General features: G+C 46.2%; 1 protein-coding gene across 1 annotated transcript in view; it reads left to right on the top strand.

The window, feature by feature from the left end:
* Positions 1–26,497, top strand: part of LOC117885165 (ovostatin-like) — a 53,866-nt gene that overhangs the window by 12,638 nt on the left and 14,731 nt on the right. The window contains exons 11-26 of the mRNA XM_034786369.1: positions 3,565–3,723; positions 4,387–4,614; positions 5,003–5,060; positions 5,659–5,807; positions 7,589–7,738; positions 11,098–11,268; positions 13,331–13,472; positions 16,037–16,133; positions 16,594–16,822; positions 18,673–18,799; positions 19,853–19,974; positions 21,062–21,113; positions 22,419–22,502; positions 24,363–24,539; positions 25,040–25,121; positions 25,533–25,689. Coding sequence (XP_034642260.1) covers positions 3,565–3,723; positions 4,387–4,614; positions 5,003–5,060; positions 5,659–5,807; positions 7,589–7,738; positions 11,098–11,268; positions 13,331–13,472; positions 16,037–16,133; positions 16,594–16,822; positions 18,673–18,799; positions 19,853–19,974; positions 21,062–21,113; positions 22,419–22,502; positions 24,363–24,539; positions 25,040–25,121; positions 25,533–25,689 — 2,184 coding nt within the window. The remainder of the gene's footprint in view (positions 1–3,564; positions 3,724–4,386; positions 4,615–5,002; positions 5,061–5,658; positions 5,808–7,588; positions 7,739–11,097; positions 11,269–13,330; positions 13,473–16,036; positions 16,134–16,593; positions 16,823–18,672; positions 18,800–19,852; positions 19,975–21,061; positions 21,114–22,418; positions 22,503–24,362; positions 24,540–25,039; positions 25,122–25,532; positions 25,690–26,497) is intronic.

The following is a 26,497-nucleotide window of genomic DNA, read 5'->3' as shown; positions in this document are numbered from 1 at the left end:
AGTTCACTTAGCAATTTTTTTATCTCAGAATGTTTCATTTTGTTATGATGGGGAAAATGCCCCATTTTTAAAATTCTGTTTTCTTCAACTAGAAGAAGAAAGGGGGAAATTAAAGTAAGATAAAGTTGGAAAAAGAATTATTTTCTCTTTTTGATTTTTTTTTTTCACGGGCAAAAGGTCAATGTATGTTGACAGAGCGATGTATGCCCGAGCTGGAGCCTGGGCTCAAGTCAAACCCCTCTTGTGTCCACACCAACTGTGCAAACCTAGGGCTCTGACCATGGTCACAGGAACTGCAGTGCTGGAGGGTCTGAGCCCATGTTAAGCTGGGACCTAAGGTCTGAGCCCTATTGCTTTCCTGTGGGCATGCAGCCCCCACTTGACTCAGATTCCGGAAGTCCTCCGGATGTATCCCAGAGTTCCAGGTGGCAGGGGAGCAGCACTGCAGGCTGGCCATTACTGCCTGTCCGAGTGCGCTCCCCCTTCCGTCTCTGGTTCCTCCTCGCTGCTTGCGGAGCTTACCCCAAGCAGGCAGTAGAAGTGACAAGGGGAAGCGGCTTCCAGCTGCCAGGATGTTGGGAGTCATCTGTCCCTGAGTTGGGAACCCAGCCACTCCCCGTCCTTGCAGAGCAGCGTTTGGTCCTCACTTTGCTCTCTGGCCCTTGCTCCTAGGCCCCCCTGGGGCTGCTTGTACTGGGCAGAGTGCACTGTGAAGGTGGCAAGTGGTAGACAGCCCCAAAGCTTCCCCACAGACAGAGGTGGATTAAGATATATTGGGGCCCTGGGTAAAAAAAACATTGGGGGGCCCCCCACATCCCCATCTGCCATGAGGCCCTGCCCCCTGCCCCTCCCCTTCTCCCAAGGCTCCACCCCCTGGTCTGGCCACAGGCCAGGCCATGGTAAGAACTGCCCAGGGAGCCTGCACTGCTGTGGGGAGCCTTGAGCACTCTGGTCCCCCGCCCAGGGCAGGTGGAGGGTCTGGGGTTCCCCACAGCTGCCCAGGCTCCCTGGGTGGCTTTTACCCAGCCTAGGACAGTGGTCCCCAAACTGTGGAGTGCACTGCCTAAGGGGGGCACAGAGGAATATTTGGGTGGGAGGTGCAGTAGGGCCCAGGTTAGCGTCCACAGGGAGTGGGGAGGGAGTGCCACCCATCCCTGCTCTGCCCCCAGGTCTGCTCCGGACCCACTCCAGCCCTGCCTCTAACTCCAGCTGTGGCTCTGCTCCTGGCCATACCCCAGCCGCACCTCTGGCCCTGCTCCAAGCCCTGGCCCTACTCCTGGCCCCCCAACCGCAGCCCCCGCCCCCACCACGACCCCCGGCTCCTTTTCCCAGCTCTGGCCCTGGCTCCCAGTGGGGTGCAGACCAGGTAAGGGGGGGCACAACTGAAAGTTTGGGGACCCTGGTCTAGGGTAACCATATGTCCCGTTTTGGCCCTGGATGTCCTAACTTGTTAGGCAAAACTCAGCATTTGTCCCATTTGCTCTTGTTAACTGATCACCAGCTGGCAAGAGTAAATGGTACAAATCCTCAGTTTTGCCAAAAAGGGACTCGGGGGGGTGGGGGGAGTTGGGGCTCAGGCAAGCCCTGCGCAGGGGAGGAGGGGGCTTGGGCACGTGACTCAGGATGGCTCCAGGTGTGGGAGAGGGGACTCAGCCAGCTCCACATGGAGGGTTGGGGGGGAATATACTCATTCACTCTCTACACAGGCTCCGTCCGTCTTCCAGGCTGGCGGGGATGGGGCCTCAGGGGGAAGAGGAGGAGCAGGGCAGAGGGGTGGGGGGGAAGGAGCAGGGGGTGGGACCATAGTGCCAGTGCTCCTGTGTGGCCCCCAAATTAGTCAGGGCCCCTGGACTCGGGCCCCTTTGGCCCATACGGTAATCCGCCACTGGCCACAGCTGCCCATGGTGGCAGCTCTGGCTACCTCCTCGCTGTGGGGAAGTTGTGGGGCTGGTTCACACTTGCCACCCTGACAGTGCACACAGCCTGGACACCCCTGCCCACTCTGCCTCAGTGTGGACACCATTTTAACCCTAGCTTAAGAATTTTTTGACTGAAGTGTAGATGCTCAAGCCCAGGATTCCCTGAAATAGGTCAGTTGACTTGAGCCCTACTAACCCTAGGTTTACATTGCAGTGTAAACATACCTTCAGAGAGAGAGTGTGTGAAAGTATTACTTTTAAAAGTGAAAGTGTTACTTTCTCTGCAGGTGTTACCTTTCATGTTTAGAAGTTCAAGTACTACTCCTTCTTACTTTTTAGTACTCCCCCTCCCCCACGTGCACACTCTTTTCCAGTGGAAAAATAAGGAAAGGGAAAAAAGAGAGGGAACTCCACCCCTCCCACCAACCGAATGAAAGCAACTAACCAAACAAAATGAAACAAAAGAAAGACACCCCCAAAGCAAACACCAATCCCATTCCTAAAACAAAACAAAATTGAAAGAAGGTAGGCATTTTCAAAATTTTCATTTTAAAAGTATGGGAAAGTACCAAAGTTACAGGCATGTTTTCAACTGATTGTTTTTCTAATTTTTGAAAAACGAAAGTTTCATCAAATTAATGTTTGTGGTTAAAAAAAAAATTAGTTTGACAAAATCCATTTTTTTCAGTGAAAACCCTTTTTATTAAAAAGTTTTGACCAGCTCTACTGCTAATACATTTTTAAACACAACTGTCTTTGTATACAGTAAGGGAAAAATTGAGTTTATCATCAGTTAATGTTTTCTAATGCAATGCTTTTTCCCAGTAAAGACAAAAGTTTGATTGGGTCTTTGGTTCCCAGCTCTGCTTCATTACTTTACTCTCCAGGGATTCTGAACAGGGAGTTAGCTTGTTACCTGCTAGTCATTTAGGTTGGATCCCAGCACCCTGGCAATAGATTATAATGAAATGCCATTTTTTTTTACCATACTATCTAGTTCTGGGTTTCCTGGCTCCCACTGGATGGCATTACTCCCTGCAAAAGAACCACACTATTATTATTCTTGAACACATGCACGCATGCACACAGACTCAAAACACAGTTCAATTACTAGGCTTATGGAATATAGCTAATGGAATAGGGAGTTATGTAACTCTACATTTCCCAGACAGCTCACAGTCTAATGTATGAATAGCAAGGATGTGGGATTAGAACCAGGGAATATCGTGGCTGGAAGCTGTAGTGGGTTCAAAAACCAGAGATGAAAGAAGAAGGTGTCCAGCAAGTGAGGAGGAGTCCTTGAGCCACGAAGAAGAAGGTGGATGAGAAGTGTGTGCCCTTAAACTAGGAATGAGTAGTGGGGAGTGAGCAGATAGGGGATGAGGGGGGGAACTGTGTGTGTCCTTGCACTTGAAAGAGATAGTGTAAGTGAAGCGGTGCACCTGAGGAAGTCCCACACATGCTAAGATGGCTGCCATGATGTTGTGACAGCCATTTTAACTCTTGGATATTTGTTTCTGGGGGTAGAGTTGTATTAGATGGAAAACAAACACAGGCCAAACATACATGTCCATACTCAAATGGATTAGGAACTTAACATTGGTCTTCTACCTCTCTGAGACCCTCACGTTCCCTTTTCCTTTAGGTCAAACTGGTAAATGAGGATGACTCACCCATCGCAAATGAGGTTGTCCAGCTGCTCCTCAATGACAAGAATGTGGGCAACTACACCACAGATGGGAATGGCACCGTTCAGTTTTCAATTGACACTTCTGAAATGTTCAATCCTCAATTTACCCTGAGAGTGAGTACCTGAAGAGCTAATGGGGAAAGGTTGTATTCCCATGGGAGACACTGTGTTGGGGAGAGGGATGGCTGCTCTTCACCCATTGCCTAGAACCTGTGTCCAAAGAGGATGGGTTGAGGATAGTATTCTAGTGATGGACTGTGCTTTCTCTGGCTCCTTTCATGCTCCAATGATCACATAGCACCTTATAAAGTAGTGAGCTAAATATCTCAGTTATTGCAATGATTATAAAAGTAAATACAGCAGCTTTTGTGTGCTCTACAATATCGCAAGCATTAGCTGACTTTGGTAAGAGAGGACATGCTGGCCAGGAGCAGTGAGGCAAACGGTTGGGATTTGAAGAAAAAAGGGAATTGATTGATTTAGCCTTTTTTACCTTTTTCTTTTTCTTTGTATCTTGTATACAAAATGATTGTGACTTTCACAGACTGGTTTTTCTTCTGCTCCTTTTGGCACTTCTCTGCTTTTGCTGTCACCTCTCTCCAGGTTGCTAGAGATGGTTTGCTGTCACTTACACTACCTGGGCAGTTAGCTTTAGATAAAATGCCTTATCAACGGCTTGTGAATTTTAGTCTCTTATTTGTGGGAGTGATTTGCTGTTTCCACTGCCTCCCCAGTGAAACATCAGTTTCTTTTCTCCCTTTCCCCCTTTCTTGTCAGGTGATCTATAAAACCAACGACAACTGCAATGTAGTTGGTTGGTTGATACCTTACTATCCTGAGGCCTATTACTCTGTCCAGCGCTTCTACTCCCGGACTAACAGCTTTGTGAAGATCAAGTTGGAGACGGAGGTGTTGAGCTGTGGCCAGCAGAGGTCAATCACAGTGCACTATGTCCTGAACAAATACGGGTACGGGAAGATCACCAGTGTGAAATTCTACTATGTGGTAAGTGTCAGGTGGCTTCTGTGAGTCCCTAAAAGAACTCAGTTTGGGATCTGCCCAGCAAAACCCCAAGCACTGATATCTCAAATAATTGATCTACTGGGTTGTGAATAGCAGAGATGCTATCTAGGCTAAACTCTTCCTTGATTCACATTGCTGCACAACCTGGCAAACAGGACTGCAAAAGCAGCAATAGGACTGGGGTGGTTTGGCAGGACTGTGTCTGTGTGTGGAATATCTAACCTATCTACCCCTGGACATGCTATACCTGACTTCATATTGAGCCAAACAGTTAAAACAATCCTAATTGCATGCTTCCCGTTATCAGACTGCATTGTTCTCCTCCCCCCCTCCCCCCGTCTCCTGTCTCATGACGTCTTTCTGTGCACAGGTGATGGCGAAGGGCAAGATTGTCCTCAGTGGCAAACAGCATGTCAGCACCAGTGGTGGTAAGTATAGTTTTTGATGCAAAGTTAATGAGAATTAGGGAATGAGGCAGAGGTTCTGGGATCTGTGCAGCAGGCAGGACTAGCACAGCACCTCTCCCCACACGGGTGTGCATGGTGGAGTCAGGCTGGTAATCATCACCTGGAAGACCCCTGTTGAATTAAGGATGGCTGCCCAACCCATCAAACTCTCCACAGAGGCAGTGGGGGGAAGCAGCCTATGTCACCCCTGGGGAAGTAATGGCCTATGGAGATCCTCCCAGAAGAAAACTGGAGCAAATGGATTTCCTGAGGAGATGCAGAGTGTGGCTAAGGGAATAAGGAAATAACACATATCTTGTGAGATGTCTGCCACTGGGATGTCGGATCTGAATTCTGATCTGAAATCTGACTGGATTTTGGATACGCCTTCAAACCCTAATTTTAACTTTGGTGGCATCTGGATCTGAATCCAAACCCACGACCACATCAATCCATCTCCACAGTATTTCCTCTCTATGCCATCTCAATCCCCTTCCCATTTTACACACATGCCAGCTAGGATGGCAGCTTCTAGAACAGTTTCTCTGTGATTCTCTTTTGACTTGTTCCTTTCTCTCAGCATCTCTAAAAGGCACTTTCTCCATCCCACTCGCTGTCAGTGAGAAGCTGGCTCCTGCTGCCCGGATGCTGGTCTACACCGTGCACCCTGCCAGGGAGCTAGTAGCCGACAGTGCCAGATTCCAGATTGAGAAGTGCTTCAAGAACAAGGCGAGTGAACATAAGATGTTTCTATGGTTGTATAGCTTTTCTCCTATGGGAGACCTTTATTTCCCCCCCCCCCACACACACCCCTCTAAATCTCTGCTACAATCTTACCTTCTCGTTCCCCGTGCTGTTTCTGATCTTCTCTTACTGTGCCATTCATCTCCTTTTCCTCTCAGCCTCATGCCTTTGCTATACTGCCCCACCCTGCTTACACCTGGCTCTCATTTCCTGCCCCCCAAGTGCCCATTCTCTTTTAAAATCCACTTCTTCCAGGAATCCTTCCTAAACTGATCTGCAACTCTCTGTCCTCAACTCTTACCTCATATCTTGTTTATCCAATAGTCAATTCTTCAAGGTAGGGAACATGTGTTACTCTGTTGGCCAAATCCCATGGTACTCAGTATATTTTAATGCCATGATATATTTCTATGTAGTTATAGCTGGATGAATATTTTTCAGCAAATAGTAAATTTGCCCCCAAAAATGCATTTTTTCTGAGCACTGACATTATTTGTGAACTCAGGTTGAATATGGTGAATGGTTTTGACTAAAAACAAAAATTTCAGAAGCATGGTATGTATGTTTTTAATTGGTTTCATTCGGAAATGTTTTGAGTTTGATATTTAAAACATTTCATTTGACTCCCTCAGATTGTTTTTGTTTTTTTGTTTCAGTGAGGGAAAAAAACAAATCTGTTGTTGTTGAAAATTAATCAATTTTTGTCACTGTTCGGTTCAGCCACCAAACCAAAAAATCAGTGATTCCCTCAGCTCTGCCTATTGCTGAGAGAGTAAGAGTAGAATCACACTGACTGTTCCATGAACACATATGTAGGTTTGGAGCAGAGAGTTAACATTTTCAAATGCTCCTAAATCACTTAGGAGCTGTTGAAACTTTATTCATGATCTAAATATTTGTCACCTGGGAATTTATTGGGGAGTAAAGTTTTAAAATGGCTGTGATAATTCTAATTATAGATCAGTTTGGATGTTGTTATAAACTTTCACAGCTCATCCGATTTTTCTTTTTTTCAGGATTTCAGTTTAGAGGAAAGGCAGTGTAGTGCATTAATATTTGCACATTAGGGCCAAATTCTGTTCTATCTTATATTGACTCTGATGTGAGTTACACTTAATTCATCCCAGTGTAACTGAGAGAACAATTTGGCTAATAAGATTTTGTTTGCAATTCTAATTATAATGTGATTTTTAATACAGGAAATTTACTGCTGGACTACATTGTCCAAAGTCCATAAACTGAAGCTGGGTATGTCTGTTCTTAGAGGAAAAGCAGTGATTTGTTTACAGCAGACACAAGGTGTTTATTGCAGATACATAAATAAATCCCATGGGAATAGAATATAGCACAGTAAGTGCTTACATTAGAGGAAGCAAAGGTATGTTTACTTTATTCCTCTAGCTGCTCTGGCTTTCCAGGGCTCTTAAAGGGGCAGTGGTCTTGTCCTGAAGTCATAAAAAAGAAAGAGAGAAAGTGGCAAGAGGTAGAAGTTGGGATACACTGGATGGCAGGCCCTGTGTGGATTGCCAGAGATGGAGAAAAGAACACACAGGAGCCTTTGCAGGGCCTTCATGGTCACATCTGGTCCTAGGACAGGGACTCCTAGGAGATTCTGTCTGATGATGAGGCCTTCATCCTGCAAGGAGAAGAATTTGGTTGTGGCAATGGGTAGAGGCCCGTCCATCTTGCCACAGGACCTATACGCACACACAGCAGTCCCTTGAGGGGCAGGATTTAACCCATCTGGCACCTCTGCTCAATTCCAGGTCCAGCTGCAGTTCTCCAAGAAGCAGGGGCTCCCAGCCTCTAATGTCAGCCTCCACCTTGAAGCTTCAGCCAACTCCCACTGTGCTCTGCGGGCTGTGGATGAGAGCGTGCTGCTCTTGAGACCTGAGCGAGAGCTGTCTGCTGAGACTGTAAGCTCTCAAGTCCTCTACCCAGCACTGTCCAGGATAATGTGCTGCTTTCTTTCAAATTCACTCAGCTCCTATCTCTCCTCACTCTTCTCCCATCCCCTGCAGCTCTGCTGCCTTCCTCCCCATGCCGGGTCTTTCCAGTTCTGTGGTTTGATTCCTTACTTCTCTCCCCTATAAAAACACTCCATAAGAGGCAAAAGACCCCACCATCCCCTAGTGGGCAGAGCCTCCTGCTCCCACCCTCCTCCACCAACCACTCTGGGAAGCCTATTAAAGAATATTTAGGTAAGTTATATTCAAGACGGCAGGGCCTGATGAAATTCATCCTAGGGTATTGAAGGAACTAACTGAAGCAATCTTAGCATTAAGATTATCTTTGAGAACTCATGGAGGACAGGGAAGGACCCAGAGGACTGGAGAAGGGCAAATATAGTACTTATCTTTAAAAAGGGGAACAAAGAGGATCTGGGAAATTATACTTTGATACTTGGAAAGATACTGGAACAAATTATTAAACAATTGGTTTGTAAGAATCTAGAGGATAATAGGTTTATCAGGAATAGCCAGCACGAATTTGCTAAGAACCAATCAGCCAGATCAACCTAATTTACTTCTTTGACAAGGTTCATGGCCTACTGGATTGGGGGGAAGCAGTAAAAGTAAACTATATCACATCTACTAAAACTTTTGACAAGTCCCACATGACATTCTCATAAGCAAACTAAGAAAATGTTATGTAGATGAAATTACTATAAGGTGGGTGCACAACTGGTTGAAAGAAATCTAAAGGAGTAGTTATCAATGATTTGCTGTCAAACTGGGAGGGGGTATGCAGAGGGGTCCCACAGAGGTTATCCCTGGGTCAAGTATTATTCAATATTTTCATTAATGACTTGGATAATGGAGTGTCTTAAGCTTATAAAATTTGCAGATGACACCAAACTGGGAGAGGTTGCAAGCACTTTGGAGGACAGGATTAGAATTCAAAACAATATTGACAAATTAGAGAAGTGGCTTGAAATCAGGAAGATGAAATTCAGTAAAGACAAGTACAAAGCGCTTCAGTTAAGAAGGAAATATCGAATGCACAACTACAAAATGGCGAACAACCAGCTAGGTGGTCGTACTGCTGAAAATGATTTGGTGGTTATTGTTGATCACAAATTGAATATCAGTCAACACTGTGATGCAGCTGCAAAAAAGGCTAATATCATTCTGGGGTGTATTAACAGGAGTGTCGTACGTAAGATATGGGAGGTAAATGTCTCGCTCTACTCAGCAATGGTGAGTCCTCTGCTGGAATACTGTGTCCAATTCTGGAGAGCACAAACATGATACAAGGTTTAGAAAACCTGACTGATGAGGAAAGGTTAAATAGACTTGGCATGTTTAGCGTTGAGAAAAGAAGACTGAGAAGGGACCTGATAAGTCTTCCGATATGTTAAGGGGGCTGTTATAAAGAGGATGGGGATCAATTGTTCTCCATGTCCAATGAAGGTAAGTCAAGAAGTAATGGACTCAACATGCAGCAAGAGAGATTTAGGTTAGATATAAAGAAAAAAAAATCTAACCGTAAGGGTAGTTAAGCTCTGGAACAGGCTTCCAAGGGAGGTTGTGGAATCCCCATTACTGGAAATTTTTAAGAACAATTGAACAAACACCTGCCAGGGATGGTCTAGGTTTACGTAGTCGTGCCCCAGCACAGGAAATGGACTAGATGACCTCTTAAGGTCTGCTCCAGCACAACATTTCTATGATTCTACAATTCTATGTCAGATTGTCTCTGCCTCGACCTGCCCTCCCAGTGCTGCTCACCTCCCTCCTGCTAAGCTGCAGCCCAAGCAGCAGAAGGTGGAGGCAGATCACACTATGACACTGATCTTCACTATTTTTTGAGTGGGGGCCATTTTGGCAAAAAACCTTCAATGTGAGAGCCACATCAACTACTATATTAACACAATACTTATTACTCCTTGATGATGTAATATTACAGAGCAACTCGTGTAACTGAAACAAAGTCTGCTTATACAATAAAATGATACTCCTTTTATAAAATAATAACCAGGAAAATATATGGAATTAAAAAGGTACCTATGCAAGTTAACTTATTAAGAGCAGAATAATGCAAAACATACTTTAAAAACTGGATGAGCGAAAGTGTACCTGTTCCTCCTTGACTTTGTTCATGCAGTATTTTTAATATGTCATCACAATCCTAGTAAGGCAGTCCAAATGTTCATTAGTCAATTTGTTCCTCTGTTTTCTTTTCAGCCCTCTGGCTGCGGGTGTGGGCTCTGAGGTGGGGCAGTGATGAGGGTTGGGAGTGTGGGAGGAGGCTCAGGGGTCAGGGCTGCGGGGTGGGGCCGGGGATGAGGGGTTCAGGGTGCGGGGGTGTGTGTCTCAGGGCTGGGTCAGAGTGTTGGGATGTGGGGGCAGGAGGGATGAGGACTCTGGGGTGGGGCTGGAGATGTGGAATTTGGGGTGCTGGCAGGCTGCCCCGGGGCTGGGGCCAGAGGACTCCCCCAAGCCCTCTCCCTGCCGGCAGCAGCTAGCTCTGGGGAAGGGACCTCTCTCTCCCTGCTGACAGGCAGCACAGAGCTCTGGGGGAAGGGGCCCCTCTCTCCCCTCCAGCAGCAGTGAGCTCCGGGGCCGGGAGAGAGGCCCACAGCAGCCTTGCAAGCCCCAACTTGCTCCCCTCCCCAGTTCCCACCCACCCTCTACCTCTCTCCTCTCCAGGTCCCTGCTGCATGGCCCTTTAGAGCTGCTGTGCAGCTATTTATAGCCTGATGCACAGCCGTGCAGCTTAGAGGGAACTTAGCAAACCGCATTTAGTGTTGACGGGAGCCGCCACTGGCTCGCGGGCCTTGCAATGAAGAATACTGCACTATGGGCAGGAGTGAGGTTCCCAGTAGCATGGAGAAAGTAAGAGCCAATCAAGGCTTGCTCTAGGCAAGAGTCTCGGCCTCCCCACCATCAGGAACCCTCTTGCCACAACAACTATTAATCACCCCCTTCTGAACTTTAGGAAGCAGCCAGGTAGGAAGGTCTGTAACGTGTTAGGATTAGGCTGTGCTCTAAGGGTTAACAAAGAATCTTTCTGGAGGCTGCAATGGACGATCATGAGCCAGTAGCGTGACAATCCTAATACAGGCCAATATTGCCTGAGGGCATGTGCTCCTTCCTGGACACCACACATCAAAACAGAGCAAGGTAGACTGAAGAGAGTTCAAGAGAGGATGAGGCAAAGGTTGAGAGACCCAGACTGGTATCCTACCCCTAGCAACAGACATTACCTGGTGCATGTCCCTGTACAGATCTCTCCCCACACACAGATTCTGTGTTTGTTTCTCCTCTCACAGGTGTACAACCTACTTCCCTTGCAAGAGTTATATGGTTATTACTTCAGCGGGCTGAACCTGGAAGATGACAGCAAAGAGCCATGTGTTCCGGCTGACAACATCTTTCACAATGGCTTGTATTACATGCCTGTGTCCTCTGACTTCGGCCCAGATGTCTATCAATATTTCAAGGTAGGCATGCTGAAATTTCTTTACATTAGCCCACAATGGACTGTCACCTGGTTAGCAGTGGAAGAGGAGAGCAGGGAAGGGTGGGGGCGAAGGTGAAATTTAAGTGCCCTCCCTGGTTTTCTCCCTTGCAAATCATGAAATGCAACAGGCACCTGGTGTCAGTTATATAACCTCTTCTGCTGACACGTCTACATGCACTTAGTCTTATTGGCAGGGAAAGCAGTTTGAGTGCTGAAGTAGAGCTGGTCAGGAATTTTTCGATGACACTTTTTTTCATTAGAAAATGCCAATTTGTAAAACTGAACCTTTTCAGTGGAAAGGGTTGGCTTTGTCAAAACTGTTGTTGGTAAGGTTTATCATATCCAGGATGGAATTTCTGGTCAAAACTAGAAAGAGAGGCCCACCTCAGAGTAGCCAATAGTCCAGTGGTTACAACACTCATCCGGAGCGTGGAAGATGCAGCTTGAAGTTCATGTTCTGCCTGATTCAGAGAAGGATCTGGAACCTACATCTGCATATACTCACTGAGTGCTCCGACCACCAGGCAGATGGCCGTTTAGAGGAAGAGTTTCTCCTGTTGAAGCTGTTTCACTTAGTCTAAGTGATTACATATTCATTGCACCAGAAAGAGAGAGAGACTGACACTGATTCAGAGTCCTGACTCAAGCCCAGGTTTCCCACGTCCTAGGTGAGGATGCTAACCCCTAAGCTGTTGCGGATTCTGGAATGCAGTTCTCTTTCTCTCTTGGTTATTTTCACACAAAAAAACTTTGAAAGATGTTAGTTTTGTCCCATTGTGGAATGGGAAGAATTTTGAAACCTTGAAATGTTTTCCCCCCGGCTCTATTATGAAGTGTGTAGTCTAGGGCAGGGGATAGAGCCAGAGTCAATTCTGCACTATGGTGCAATCTTATTTCCTGCTGTTATATATTCAGCCTCCCCCTCCAGCAGTTGAGCCTCACAACATGAGGGCTGTCCTGCAGTAACAGAGGGGTGGGAGTAGGTGACTCAATTTCTTTTCTAGCTGTAGACTCTCAGATTCTTTATCTGAGAGGCAGTGGACAGGCCTCCCAAGGGAAGTGATGGAAACCCAATTGTGCTTCTAATACATAGTATGGAAGAGTCCTGCACTGGCCCTCAGGTAAAGCACTAGATGGGCCGTGATAGGTCTCTTGCATCTCTAGTTGCTCTGTGAAAGGGGCCTCACTTCAGCTCCATTAATGTAGTTTCTGACTGTACAGCCGGTGTCGCTAGGGTGACAAGATGATAACTCCAAAATATCGGGACAGCCGCAGGGGGAGCGCCTTTTCAATTTTTACACTCAGACAGCACATCCGGGTCTTCGGCAGCACTTCAGTGGCGGGTCCTTCAGTTGCTGACGGTCTTCGGTGGCATTTCAGCGGCGCATAATCTTGCCGCTGAAGAAGAAAGTACCCGCCGCCGGAGTGCCGCCGAAGACCCGGACATGCTGGGTGAGTGAAACAATTGAAAAGGCACTCCCCCTGCCTGTCATCGCCACCTTAGCAAAAAAAAATAAATATTAATAATAATTAATAAAAAAAGGCTGCCGCGCCCGAAACAAAATATTGGGACAAATGTCATCCTGACCGTTCTTTGGTTGGGACATGGGACAAACTGCTCAATAACGGGACAGTCCCGATTTTATAGGGACATCTGGTCACCCTCTGTGTCGCTGTCGTACGTTAGAGATTCAGCACCAAATTCCTCTGTCTTGAGCATTGTGTGTTTGTAGTGCACACACTGTATGGATTCCTGTGGCATATTCTGCATTTCTAACATGCACGGAACTCTCATTGACATTGGCACAGAAAATGCCATAGAGAGCTACAGGGGAGAAGAGAGAGAAGCTGGCCCTAGGATGGGGGAGGGGGGGAAATAGTACCACTAAGAAGAGCCTGGAGTTTAGATGGACACTGTTCACTTGTGGTATTATCCACTCTCTTGTAACTAGAAGGCTGTGGATGGGGAAGGAGGGCAGAGTGGAATAAAGCTGTACTAGGAAGCAGAGGTGGTTGATGTACTTTCTGTTTTGATTTTGAAGGAGATGGGCATGAAGGTTTTTACCAATGCTCAGCTGCGGCAGCCCGTGGTGTGTGGAAGTGTCAGACCAAGCCCTGATTTCCTTGGCCGTCCTGGCTTTGGTGGGAGTTTGTCCACAACTATGGCTACTGCGAAATTGTCAGGTAATAGTGAGCGGCAATAAAAAAAAAGATGTTTTTCCTGCATGGATCTGTGAGATTAGGAACATTTGTGGGGAGAAGGGGCACTGTGTGGACTGGACATACAAGCCAGTGTGCATGTTAGCATTCACAAATACACACATCTTTATCTGAAATCCCAATCCAGCATGGAACCAAAGTATACAGGGTTTCAGGTAATGCCAGTGGAAGCATGTCACCTCTAAGCCACTGCTTCCAATCCAGCCCAAGAGCAGACAGCCTAGGCACTCTGGGAAATGTAATACAGACATGTTGGACCAGCTGGCTATTGGTTCCAGTATGAGCAGTTTGTACTGAGAGGCAGCATGGCACTGGGATTAGAGCACAGAGTTGAGAGTCAGGAGATCTGGTGTCACATTATGGGATGCAAGCTACACCAGTAAGACATTGGTCTGCCCTCTACCTCTGGGTGCCTAAACGTGCTCGGCTGCTATGGTTTCCTGTCTGGATACTCCCAGCCAGCAGACAAGCATGCACTGAGTGTCTGTGTGTTGTGCAAACCTGGTTCAGCAGCCCGGACTCCAGCAGCCTGCTTGTTATACTACAGCCAGACTCTGGTATCCACTAGCCTTGGTTACTACTAGCCAAGTGACCCCAGCACAACCTCAGTCCTGAATTTCCTCAAAACCATGTGCTCTGAAGTGTCCAGCCCTCTGCTGGACCACTCAAAGATATAATAAGGTTCATTTCTTCCTTTAAAGAGACAGTACTAGGAGCTTGCCGCATTAACTGGAGTTAACAATTACTTCAGTTCAGACACGGCACGGGGCTGGTTTAGATTAAAACAGGTTTATTAACAACTGGACATAGGTTAAGTGACGCTAAGTAAAAGAAATAAAGGTTGAGATGGCTACAAGCAAATGAAAGTTAAAACATGCACCTAAAAGTCTAAATCTTGTCTAGCAAGGCACAGTCTTTGTTTAAGATGATTTCATTGACCATCTACTCTTAGTCCAGCTTGGCTGATTGTCTCTCAGTCAGGCTCTTCCATAGAAGTACAAGGTGCTGGCTTCCCCTGTCGTCTTAGATGTAAGATAAAGATGAAGTCTCTTTCTGTCCCTTATATTCCCAAAGAATTGTCTCCGTTCTCAAAGTTAGGAAGGCGTATTCAGTCTCCTGTGTCTCTCTGGGATGCAAGAGCCATGATAATTCTGTCTCTCAAGTCTGTCTCCCCTGCTGGTTTGCTTGATAACTTTGTTCATGGCTAATATTTAAGCTGAGGTAAACACACATTCTTTGGCCTAGGGCAGACCTGTTTATCACCTTTACCTAGGCTAGGTTGTTTTCTTACACATCTTCCAGTAACATTATACAGAATCAATTCATAACTTCACATCTAAGGTTAACACGTGCATTTTACAATGATATACATGACTAGTGTGCTATTACTTTTCAAGTGATACCTTACAAGATATATTTTGAACAAACATCATTGCAGTAGCATATGGGGTGTGAATTCAGGGGCACTTAGAGTCACACCTGGGTTTTACTTCCAATTCTGTCATTGATTCCCTGGGTGACCATTGGCAAGTCAAACAGCCTCCTTTGTGTCTGTCAAACTGGGTTTGCAATACCTACTTCACAGGAGTGTTGTAGGGACTGGTTAATGTATGCGCAGATATCTGTAGTCCTCAGTTAGAAGGGGCTACATAAATGCAAAGACTTGCCACTGTTGTCCAAAGATACTCCCATCTCTAAAGCTGGTTGGTAATTTTTCAATGAAACCATTTGTGAAACAGGTTCATATTCAACAGATCTCCTGACTTGAAAACAACATTGAAATGAAAAGTTTTGAAATTGTCAAAATGTTTCATTTCATCATTTAAAAAAATCTGTTTTTCCAATTTGAAATTACTTTCTGTTGCAAAATTTAAGATAGGTATACTGAAAAAGGATAAAAAAGAAAAAAGGGTCAAAACTGAAATGAGACATTTTGCCATTATTTAAATAAATAATTCAGTTAGTCCTGAACCAATTTTTTTCCAGTTCACAAATATTTTTGAGATTTCAACTTTTTATCCCAGTTTGAGATTAATCTTTGTCCTGGACTTTGAATATTGACCTGATCCTGAATAAGGGACAGACACTGTATGATTTAGTATGTGAACATTTTATTCTAACTTTGCCCTTAATAAAAAAGTTTAAAAAAAAAAAGTTGATCTCTTGAAAATATCCGAGGGATGGGGAAAACTGTTTCCCACTCATCTCTAACCCAGCTCACCACTGGGTGGCCTGTATGAAGTGAGCTGGTGGGTCTCAGTCCAGTTCTGGGTGATATAGGCGGCCACATTCAAAAACTCCCCACTACAACTGGAACTCAATAGAAGATTGAATTCCCTGCTTAGCCCTAGAGGTTTTCTCTCCTGAACAAGTTTGAGGCACATTGGTATGGGGGTGGGGACAGTAATTTGCCAGTTTTGGGGATAAACACTGTGGCAACAGTTTTATCCATATGCAAAGGCCATTCTGCGATTGTACCTTTGCTAAATGCACTGGGTTTAAGCAAGCTCCCCATTCTCCCTTAACAGAGACTGTCTCTGCAGATGATTCTCGAGGCAGAGTCATGACTGAGACTGTTCGGAAATTCTTCCCCGAGACATGGATTTGGGATCTCTTTTCAGTAGGGTGAGTATTGCTTATTCTGTCTTCTCATCTTCTTTTTAAGGGCCCACTATTGCCCTGAAAGGCATCAGGAAGGGCATGGAACACTACCTATAGCCAGCTTCCTCCCCGCATCCCTGCATGGTGATATTGTTCAAGGCTGTCAGTACATGTTCCCAAATAATGCATCCAGCATGTCAGACTTGGCTAGCGAGAGGAAGGAGTGTCTTGTCACTTAAGTGGAGTCACGAACTCATGGTCTTATTCCATGTTCTGCCACTGATTGTTCTGTTACCTCAGGCAAGTGGCATGTAGGAGAATTTTCTAGGGGCTTCTCTTCAGGGGATTTGAGTGATGAGTTTTGAGCACTCAGACAACAAGGGGAATTCTCCAAGTAGAATATGGGCAGTGCTCACTCTGCTGACTCTCTGAAAAATCTGTCTCTACTGAGTACCGCATACATGCTCTGCCCCATTCCCTCTAGTTCCACTGGCAAGGCCAACATTGTATTCACCATCCCTGACACCATCACCGAATGGAAAGCCAGCGTTTTCTGTTTGGAGAAGGAGTCTGGATTTGGTATCTCTGCACCCACCTCCCTGACAGCCTTCCAGCCTTTCTTTGTTGACCTGACCTTGCCCTATTCCATCATCCGGGGGGAAGACTTCCTCCTTAGAGCCAACGTCTTCAACTACCTGGACAGGTGCATCAAGGTATGTCCTCTTCTTCTCACTCTGATTAAATGTGTCCCCCATAACCTGGAAGATACCACATCTTTTCCAGGACTCCTGCCTGTGTGGCTAAAACAAGCAGCAATGTGGTAAATTTGTTAAGACCTATCGGTATTATGGCAAATCAGCCTGGTTGCGCCAATCCTGGGCCACTACAGAGCAGAGACAGAGCTTGCTGAATTGTGTCCTGGGAGTGAGATACAAGCAAACCTCCGTGGGGAGTTGAAAAGACCAGAAATATGGGTGTGTACATAGCATAGACTCTAACTCATAGACTCTAAGGTCAGAAGGGACCATTGTGATCGTCTAGTCTGACCTCCTGCACAACACAGGCCACAGAATCTCACCCACCCACTCCTGTAATGAACTCCTAACCTATGTCTGAGCTATTGAAATCCTCAGAAGACGGTTTAAAGACTTCAATGTGCAGAGAATCCTCCAGCAAGTGACCCATGCCCCACACTGCAGAGGAAGGCGAAAAACCCCCAGGGCCTCTGCCAATCTGCCCTGGAGGAAAATTCCTTCCTGACCCCAAATATGGCGATCAGCTAAACCCTGAGCATGTGGGCAAGCATCATTCATGCTTCAGGGTTCTTTACAATTCTGTTGACTTTAGTGGGGCTACAGAGGCTGTAAGTCAAGGCAGAACCTGGACCTGGGCCTCCCAAAGTGTAAGCACAAGGGGTTGGGGGTGGGGAGTTGAGCCTGGTCAGATTCTGACTCCTGTCTAGGGTGTAGGGTACAGAGACCATCAGAATCAGTGCTTGTATCAGTGGAGTATTTGCCTAGGCAGAGGCGCTATACAGCTTCTGAAAGTTGGGATAAATAGCCTGCACTTCTTGTGCACCAGTCAGCATCATGAGGTAGAGCTTTCTGCCCTTCAGGACAGAAGGTGCAAGAGACGTGTTCTTTCTAGTTACCCATAGGGGGATTCTGCCTACCTCACTACCCTCAGGCAGAACACATCCAATAACAGTGGGGTGCACCCACACTCCTCAATAGCTTACACACAACCTAAAGGGGACTTGCGAAAAATATTTGTACCCACTTTTGCTTTTTTGCATTGTATCCAAAAAGCTAGATTTCCTGCCCCCCTGGTTTTCATTTTTTTTTTCTGCTTGATTTTAATATTAAATCAACTCTCATTTTATCCTCTTTTTGGTGGAGGTCTCCTAGGATAACTGGAGAACTACAGTAGGAACTTTCTTAGCCCTTAATTAAAGAGGTGTGTTTGAATCATCAGAAAAAGACTTTTCTCATTACTGTTTGTTAAGAGTCTGTGTTAAATAGATGTTAACAAACAAAAAGCCACCAGAGTTTTAAACAGTTTAAATCCTTTTTCCTCTCCATCTCTTGTGATGTCATAATCCCTTTCCAGTTTTCCTAGTAGTCCTGCAACAAAACACAGAAATCTAGAAATCAGAAAAATGTTGGGAAGAAAAAGTAACAACCCTTGGTGGCCTTCAATATACCCCATAAAGCAGCAAAAAAGAGCTCGGGCAATGGTTTCCTATGCAGATCTCCTGGAAGGCGTTAGCACCTTTTGTACTGAGTGAGAGCATGGGTGCTGGTCAGTATATTAGGTTATCTGCTTCCATGGTATATTTCATGTCCCTATTGATGTCTACTAGAGACAGGCAGAAGATAGCTCTGTTAAGGTGTCCCCTGAAGTGTTGCCCATCCAATACCACAGCATCCCCTGTCCCGGTTCTGTCCCATAGTGTTGGCATTGGATACCCACTGGAGATAGGCAGAAGGGAGTTCCTGTAATGCTGACCCTGTTTGTGTCAGACATAGCCTGCACCACATCAGTATTTCTCTCCTGCTCTCAGGTTGGTATTTTGCTAGCCAATTCCCAGGATTACCAGGCTCAGCTCCTTTCCCCAAATGGAGATGATGGATGCGTGTGTGCCAATGAGAGGAAAACCTATGTCTGGAATATTATCTCAAAAAAACTCGGTAAGTTTCTGCACAACTTTCTGTCCTGTGACTGATGCTAGTCTATTCATGTATCACCAGAAAGCTCATCCCTAACCAGTCCATCTTCTGAGTCCATAGAGCTTGGAGCTGTATTGCCACAACTTTGCTTGCTTGGGAGGTGCTCTATAGAGAGCTGCATTGCCCTGGCCCTTTCCATGTATAGAGCTCAGAGCTCCATTACCCCATGGCTGCTCATCAATGGTGACTAAACAGTCATAGAATCATAGAATATCAAGGTTGGAAGGGACTTCAGGAGATCATCTAGTCCAGCCCCCTGCTCAAAGCAGGACCAATCCCCAACTAAATCATCCCAGCCAGGGCTTTGTCAAGCCTGATCTTAAAAACCTCTAAGGAAGGAGATTCCACCACTTCCCTAGGTAACCCATTCCAGTGCTTCACCACCCTCCTAGTGAAAAAGTTTTTCCTAATATCCAACCTAAACCTCCCACACTGCAACTTGAGACCATTACTCCTTGTTCTGTCATCTGCCACGACTGAGGACAGCCTAGCTCCATCCTCTTTGGAACTCCCTTTCAGGTAGTTGAAAGCAGCTATCAAATCCTCCCTCATTCTCTTCTGCAGACTAAATAACCCCAGTTTCCTCAGCCTCTCCTCATATGCTCCAGACCCCTAATTATTTTTGTTGCCCTCCACTGGATTCTTTCCAATTTTTCCACATCCTTCTTGTAGTGTGGGGCCCAAAACTGGACACAGTACTCCAATGAGGCCTCACCAATGCCGAATAGAGGGGAACGATCACGTCCCTCAATCTGTTGGCAATGCTCCTACTTATACAGTCCAAAATGCTGTTAGCCTTCTTGGCAACAAGGTCACACTATTGACTCATATCCAGTTTCTCATCCACTGTAACCCCTAGGTCCTTTTCTGCAGAACTGCTGCCTGGCCACTTGGTCCACCAGCTGACCTGCAAAGTTCCATACTGCAGCTTTGTCACATGTAGAAATCTGCTAACATCAGCCATCACGCTGGGCAACGGAAGTAACTTTTTCTCTTTATCGGGTGTTATTCCAGGTGATGTGTTGTTCAGTGTTACTGCTGAGACCAAGAAGAATGGTGGGAAGTGTGGGAACAGAACATCTGGGAGGCCGGAGATAGGGTGGAAGGACACCCTGATTAGAACCCTGTTGGTTGAGGTACAGTGGAAAGCTCTGGCTCTCTGTCTGAACATCCCTCCCTTCCGTGAAGAGTGCAGCAAGTATGTGTGAAAGCAAGTCTAAGTATTTGAGGTGCTCTAAAGCGCACCAGGCTTGGATCCAGTGCCAGCCAGCTGGGATAGGGCTGGGTGTTCAGTTTCGGAGCGATGCCACTACCATCAAGAGTGTTGTTGGGAGGATGAGTGTTTGGTGAATATGATGGAGGTCAGAGTGTGTGAGCCAGCCCACCCTGAAACCCCTCGCTCTTTCTAACTGCAGTGCTGGAGAGTTTGTCCTGCCTGCTGCATTAGCCAGCCTGGGATCAGACAGGCCATGCTGATGTAGCCACTTTGTAGAAAAGGACTCCTTCTCCAAGCCCAAAATACCCTGTGCATGGATTCACTGTGTTTGCATCCTACACTTAGGCAGAGCCATAACTGGGACCAGCATACGTATGATCCACAGGATGCAAATCCACCAGGAGAGTTGAAATGAAACTCCCACAGGCCTCTCAGAACTCTGCTTAGCATTTCCTAGTCATAAACTGCATCTGACTCAATCCAGCTAGCAAGCAATGGTATATGTAGGGCACCTAGCACCATGTTTAAGCACTAGCCCTGCATCTATGACAGCTGTCCCCTGGCTGGCAGGAATATTACCATCCTGTATATCATCTTAAACTGGGACATTCAGGGACTGCCAATAAAAGCTTTGCACCCCACCATCCTTTATATCAAACTATATTATTCACAAGTGACAAAGCCCTTACTGAGTTGTGCTGGGGGAAGTAAAGAGAGGGGAGGACTGAAGCAGATGGAAGAGAAATACAGTAAGTTTCCCCCATCCCCTTGTGTAATAGAGGGAAGAAGAAAGAGAAAGACTCCACAAACCCAAAACCAATTGTCTAGAGCTCCCGTGAAGTAGCAGCCAGATCATGGATGTGTCTGGTCCCTAGAGTCTGGGTATAATACCCTGATTACTTGATAGTGCAGACATGGGGATGGCTTTTCATTGGACCATTTTCTTATGTAACATTCATTCTGATGTGCTGTATGTGTCTCCTCTCTCTCTCCCCTCCACTGACCAGCCTGAAGGCATCGAAAAGGAGGTGACCCAGAGCTCCCTCATCTGCACAAAGGGTAAGGGCATCTCTCCAAATTCTGTACCTGTTGACTGGGACCAAAGCTCTTTCCCTCAGCACTAATTAATAATTTTGTAAATCCCTGACCCATCCGCCTTTCATGTAGGCACTGTTCATCTGGCACCTAGATGTGTGAGGAAGGATGGTCCAGGAGTTAGAGTGCTAGTCTGGCAGTGGAATGATGAGAGTTCAATTCCCTGCTGTGCCACTAACCACCCTAAGTGATCTGCCCAAGGTCACACAGGAATGTCTACACTGCATACTAAGCCCAGGTTCTGACTCAGGTTTGGGCCCAAGCCCCCCTTCTGTTCACATGCAAATCAGCCTGACTTGGGTACAGCAAGCACTCATGATCTGGCTCCTAGAACCCTGCTCAGGGGTGGGTCAGAGCCTGAGTCCTGCTGTGACTTGGGTCCAAGTCCTGTCTTTTGCAGTGTGGCACAGGTCAAGCTGCAGCTCCTGGTCAGAGTATGCAGGATGAATGTGTTAGCACAGCACTGAGACCTGGGTCTGCCAGTTGCAATCCTCTGTTTACAATGCAAGGTGGATGTTCAAGCACAGTCCCACAGACCCGGGTTTAGTGTGCAATGTAAACATGTCTCTGTGTCTCAGTTCATTTAGTGGTATAATAGCACTTGCTAATAGTGCAGGGGGCCATATAACTACCAAAGATACATAGTTCACTGGGACATTTCAAGCATGTCCTGGGCCCCCTGAAGGCATATTTGATTAATGTCTTCCCCCAGAGTTTAATTTTTCAGTTTCCTTCTCCCAGTGAGGATGGAAGATAGGGCCGGGAGTGGAGAGACAGAAAGGAGACAGGGGAGCCTTAGAATGAATTTGCCATGAAGAGGGGTAAGTAGCCAAGTTGTGGGAAGGCTGTGGAAGACCACTTGCTAATGGAGGGAGCAAAAAAGAGGACTCTAACCCTCACCAACCCCCCACATTAAGTGTCTTGCTGAAGATGCTCCTTCAACCTGGGTTCCTGGCCACCACAAGTGTCATCACATCCTGTGAGCACTGGCCTTGCCTATATACGTTGACTTCTGTGGACTGTGGTAACTTACAACACCTGAGGATTTGCCCCATTTTGTCTGGCTTTCACTATATTAGTTTTACTTTGTCTCCTTCACTCTTGACTATTGTTATGCTCTTGGGGGCAACAGCAACAGTTTCCATATACTGTTCTCCATTGTGGGTGTCTTCTGATGTTCATTCATTTTAACTTTTATAAGAAGTGCTTAGTTGCTATAATCAAATTCCTGATATAAATGATCAAAATTAATCTAATATTTCCCCGCAGATGCTGCAGCCACGGAACCAGTGTCTCTGAAGCTGCCTGAAAACCTGGTGGAAGGATCAGCCAGAGCCTCTTGTTCTGTCACTGGTAAATCTATTAAGTTTTGTATTGAGATTCTTACATCTCAGGAAAGGCAAACTTCTGAGCAACAAGGCTTATTCCTACCTCTTTGAAAGTAACCAGCCAGCTTTGCAGTGGTAGAAGACATCCTCTTTGCCAGAGAGGAGAAACCCAGGTTCTGGATGTTGGTGATACTCCTCTCTTTTGGTATAAAGGGATTATTGGCACTTGTTTGGGTTGATTCAATTGTTTGCCACTCATGCCAAATGCACCCATCCTAAACTCATGCCAATAAAACCTTTGCACCCCACCATCCTATATATTAAGCTATATTACTCACAAGAGACAAAGCCCTTACTGAGTTATGCTGGTCCTCCCAAAATCATGCTAATAAATGCATTATGCCACTGTACCCCATCATTTGCTCTGTATGTGCCATGCTTTCTAGAAATACTATTTTAGCAATGTTGTAGCAAAGGGTGTTTTAAAAGCTTTATTAAAATACTTTTGTATCTCTCTGTGAGTTCAGTTATCCAGGCCTTGGAAGGAGAAAAAATAGAAATTAATACAATTTTAGAAACCTCTAAATATTTCACCCAAATATCATTTTGAAATAAATATTTGCATTGCAGTTCTAAGGCCGGATATCTTGGGATGTACAAAGCCTTAGAAACAATTGATGGGTGTCCCATAGAGCAGTGGTTCTCAAAGCCAGTCCGCTGCTTGTTCCAGGAAAGCCCCTGGCAGGCTGGGCCGGTTTGTTTACCTGCCACGTCCGCAGGTTCGGCCGATCGAGGTTCCCACTGGCCGCGGTTTGCCACTCCAGGCCAATGGGAGCTGCGGGAAGGGCGGCCAGCACATCCCTCGGCCCGCGCTGCTTCCCGCAGCCCCCATTGGCCTGGAACGGCAAACCCCGGCCAGTGGGAGCTGCAATTGGCCAAACCTGCGGACACGGCAGGTAAACAAACCGGCCCGGCCCACCACGGGCTTTCCCTGAACAAGCAACAGACCGACTTTGAGAACCACTGCCATAGAGGAACTAAAAATCCTTCCACTGAAGTGTTATGAAGCAGTGTTCCCAAAGTTTTTCATAGGGGGGCAATATTTTAGTACAGAGAATGACTCCTGAACATGTTTTTCCATCACCTGATTCATGATCACCCAGATACGCTTCTCCATTTCATGCCATCCCTGTGGCAACAACAGCAATTTCTTACATGGAGAGGTAACATTTGGAAAATATTTGATGTATTTCAACTCTCTCGTAATGCATTTTAACAGCTGGAAATAAAGAGAAAATGCTGGTAGCATGTGACCAGCCAGCTCTTTATGGACAATCAGCAAGGGCTGTGGAGACCACAGTTTGGAAACTTCCGCTCTGAAGTGCCCATTTCTAGCCCTGTTGGGTTGGGAGTTCTTAAACCTGTCCAGGGCTCTTTTGCCCAGGCTGTACTGACAAGTATAACTTTCTTGGGATAAGGAAGAAACCTTTCCTGGTTGGGTATTTTTTTGTTCTTAAATAAAAACGAGCTGCTTGAAGCTTTGCAGGCATTTGCCATGTTCAATATATTTCTGGTGCAGATTAGCTGGCAAAGTGCAGGTGTGGAGGGCAAAGGGGCATGAGGTGTGGGGGTTTCTTGTTTGGGGTTTTTCTCTGTCTTCTACTTTAGACCAGAACAAATCTGTCCTCCTGTGCTCGGGATTCAAGGACTACTGAGAAAAGCAGTGGCAGAATTTCTGCAACTAGGGGTTAATTCTAGAATCTCTGTCAGGATCTTGAGGGTCCCTGGCTATTGTACTGATATTATTGTTCTGTAGTACATATTAGCTTTGCAGATTCTGATGTTGGCTCTGTGTGAAACTCACTCCCTATGTCTCTATTCCCAGGCGATATCCTGGGCACAGCCATGCAGAACCTGCAGCAGCTCCTCCAGATGCCCTTTGGCTGCGGGGAGCAGAACATGGTCCTGTTTGCCCCCAACATCTACGTCCTGGACTATTTGAATAAGACGGGGCAGCTGAGTGAGGAGACCAAATCCAAGGCCATCAGCTACTTAGTCAGTGGTGAGGGGCCTCTCCTTAACTTGTGACACCCTCCTGCCTCCATTGATAGCATGCACTACAAAGTTACCCTGGTAGCTCCACATTTTTCATTTAACTAAGCATACTGAACCATGTAGCTGCCTTGTAATAACCTGCTGACCTGCTTGTTCCTGCAAATCAATTGGTAGTTCTGCTTGAAATTGCTCCTTACATCATCCTGCCTCTTCTATCCCCTCCCCACCCACCTTTTCACCTTGTTTGAGGTTCACTCCATGTATGTCGTGTCTTCCTGCCCCTTCCAAATGTCTGTTTTTTTGTTTTTTTGTTCCTTAGTATGCTCTCCTTGCTCCTTTCCACCAGGCTTTGATGCCAAGTCAATGTTCTTCTGCTCCACTCAGTCCCTCAGGCTCATCCCCATTTGATTCCTCTAATTCGGGTTCTGGATTTATTTGATGACAAATTAAAATGGGATTTTGTTGGTTTTAATCAGGAAACATTTCCTCCTCCTTGTGTGTTTTCAGGGTACCAGAAGCAGCTGTCATACAAACACCCGGATGGATCCTACAGTATCTTTGGGACCAGAGATAAGGAAGGAAACACATGGTGAGAGCTGGGAAGCTGGCTGAGGCCTGAGCTGGTAATGAATCCATGAGCTGCAGATGAAAGACACACACTAAATAAATCAAACACACATGTAAAGAGCATGGACTAGAACTCTAGTTCTAATGCTCTAAGAACAAACATCTCTACCAGTGATGCTAAAGGAGAACTCTCTTAGCTGCTACTGGCAGTAGGTCCCTTTTTCTTCTCTGTAGACTCACCCACTTGAGGTGACATGATCATACACATGGACACAAAGCCAGCATTTTACAGATAGATTAAAGAAACAGTTCTATCCCATCATCTGTCGCTCATTCCTCTCCTGGCCTGTGTTTAGGAAGGGAAGGTACCTGCATTGAGTTTTGATGCTTTAGACTCCAAGTGACTGCTCATATCTATGCTGTTCTCCTTCAGGCTCACCGCCTTCGTATACAAGTCATTCGCACAAGCCAAGCGCTATATCTTTATTGATGACCATGTCCAGTCCCAAACTCTGATCTGGCTCTCAAGCAAACAGAAGTCAAGTGGTTGCTTCCAAAGTGTTGGGAAACTCTTCAACAATGCCTTGAAGGTGACACATTTCTGCTCCCTGCTGAACTTCCTGTCCTGCCACTGGAAAAGCACTTTCTTACCTCTGCTAAATCGCATCCTTAATCCCCAATTTCCCCCTTCCACTGGGATAACTCTTCAGATATAGACAATTAATAATGTCTATATTTTAATAGAGTTTAATAGATTTCATTTTCCAAAGCATATCTTTGATCTCATAAATCTGTTTTCTTTCCCCAGTTTCCCAGCACCTACACTTTATCTCAGACACTACAGAACAAAGTTGAAGAAGTTCTTTGCTTGCTGCATCTAGGGGCTCCTCTCCCACATCCTCTTAGGCAAGCAGCTGCCCCTATGAGAGGTTGCTAGGCTCACTCTTCTCCCTTAAGCAGGGCCGGCTCCAGGCACCAGCTTAACAAGCAGGTGCTTGGGGTGGCCAAGGGAGAGGGGCGGCACCTGCGGCAATTCAGGGGTGGCAGGTCCCTCACTCCCTGTAGGAGCAAAGGACCTGCCGCCGCCGATCGTGGCTTTTTTTTTTTTTCCCAATTGCCACTGCCGATTGCGATCACGGTTTTTTGTTTTTTTTTGCTTGGGGCGGCAGAAATGCTGGAGCCGGCCCTATCCTTAAGAACTGCTTCCACAGCTGGCCAGGCTCTTCATTGTAAAGAACTCGGCCAGCAATAGAAGCAGAGCCAATCCGATGTGACCAGCAAACACTGGTGATCAGTTTGAGAACTGCTATCCTGAACTCTCTGTCCAGGCATAACAGGGTAATAACCCAATATGGGAACCACTCTGGTGTGGTAGGTCAGTGAAACAGTCCAGGGGGA

Source organism: Trachemys scripta, chromosome 1, assembly GCF_013100865.1.
Source record: "Trachemys scripta elegans isolate TJP31775 chromosome 1, CAS_Tse_1.0, whole genome shotgun sequence".
NCBI classification, from domain to species: Eukaryota; Metazoa; Chordata; order Testudines; family Emydidae; genus Trachemys; species Trachemys scripta.
Note: the sequence above shows the minus strand (reverse complement) of the source record. Positions and strands in the feature narration are given on the sequence as shown.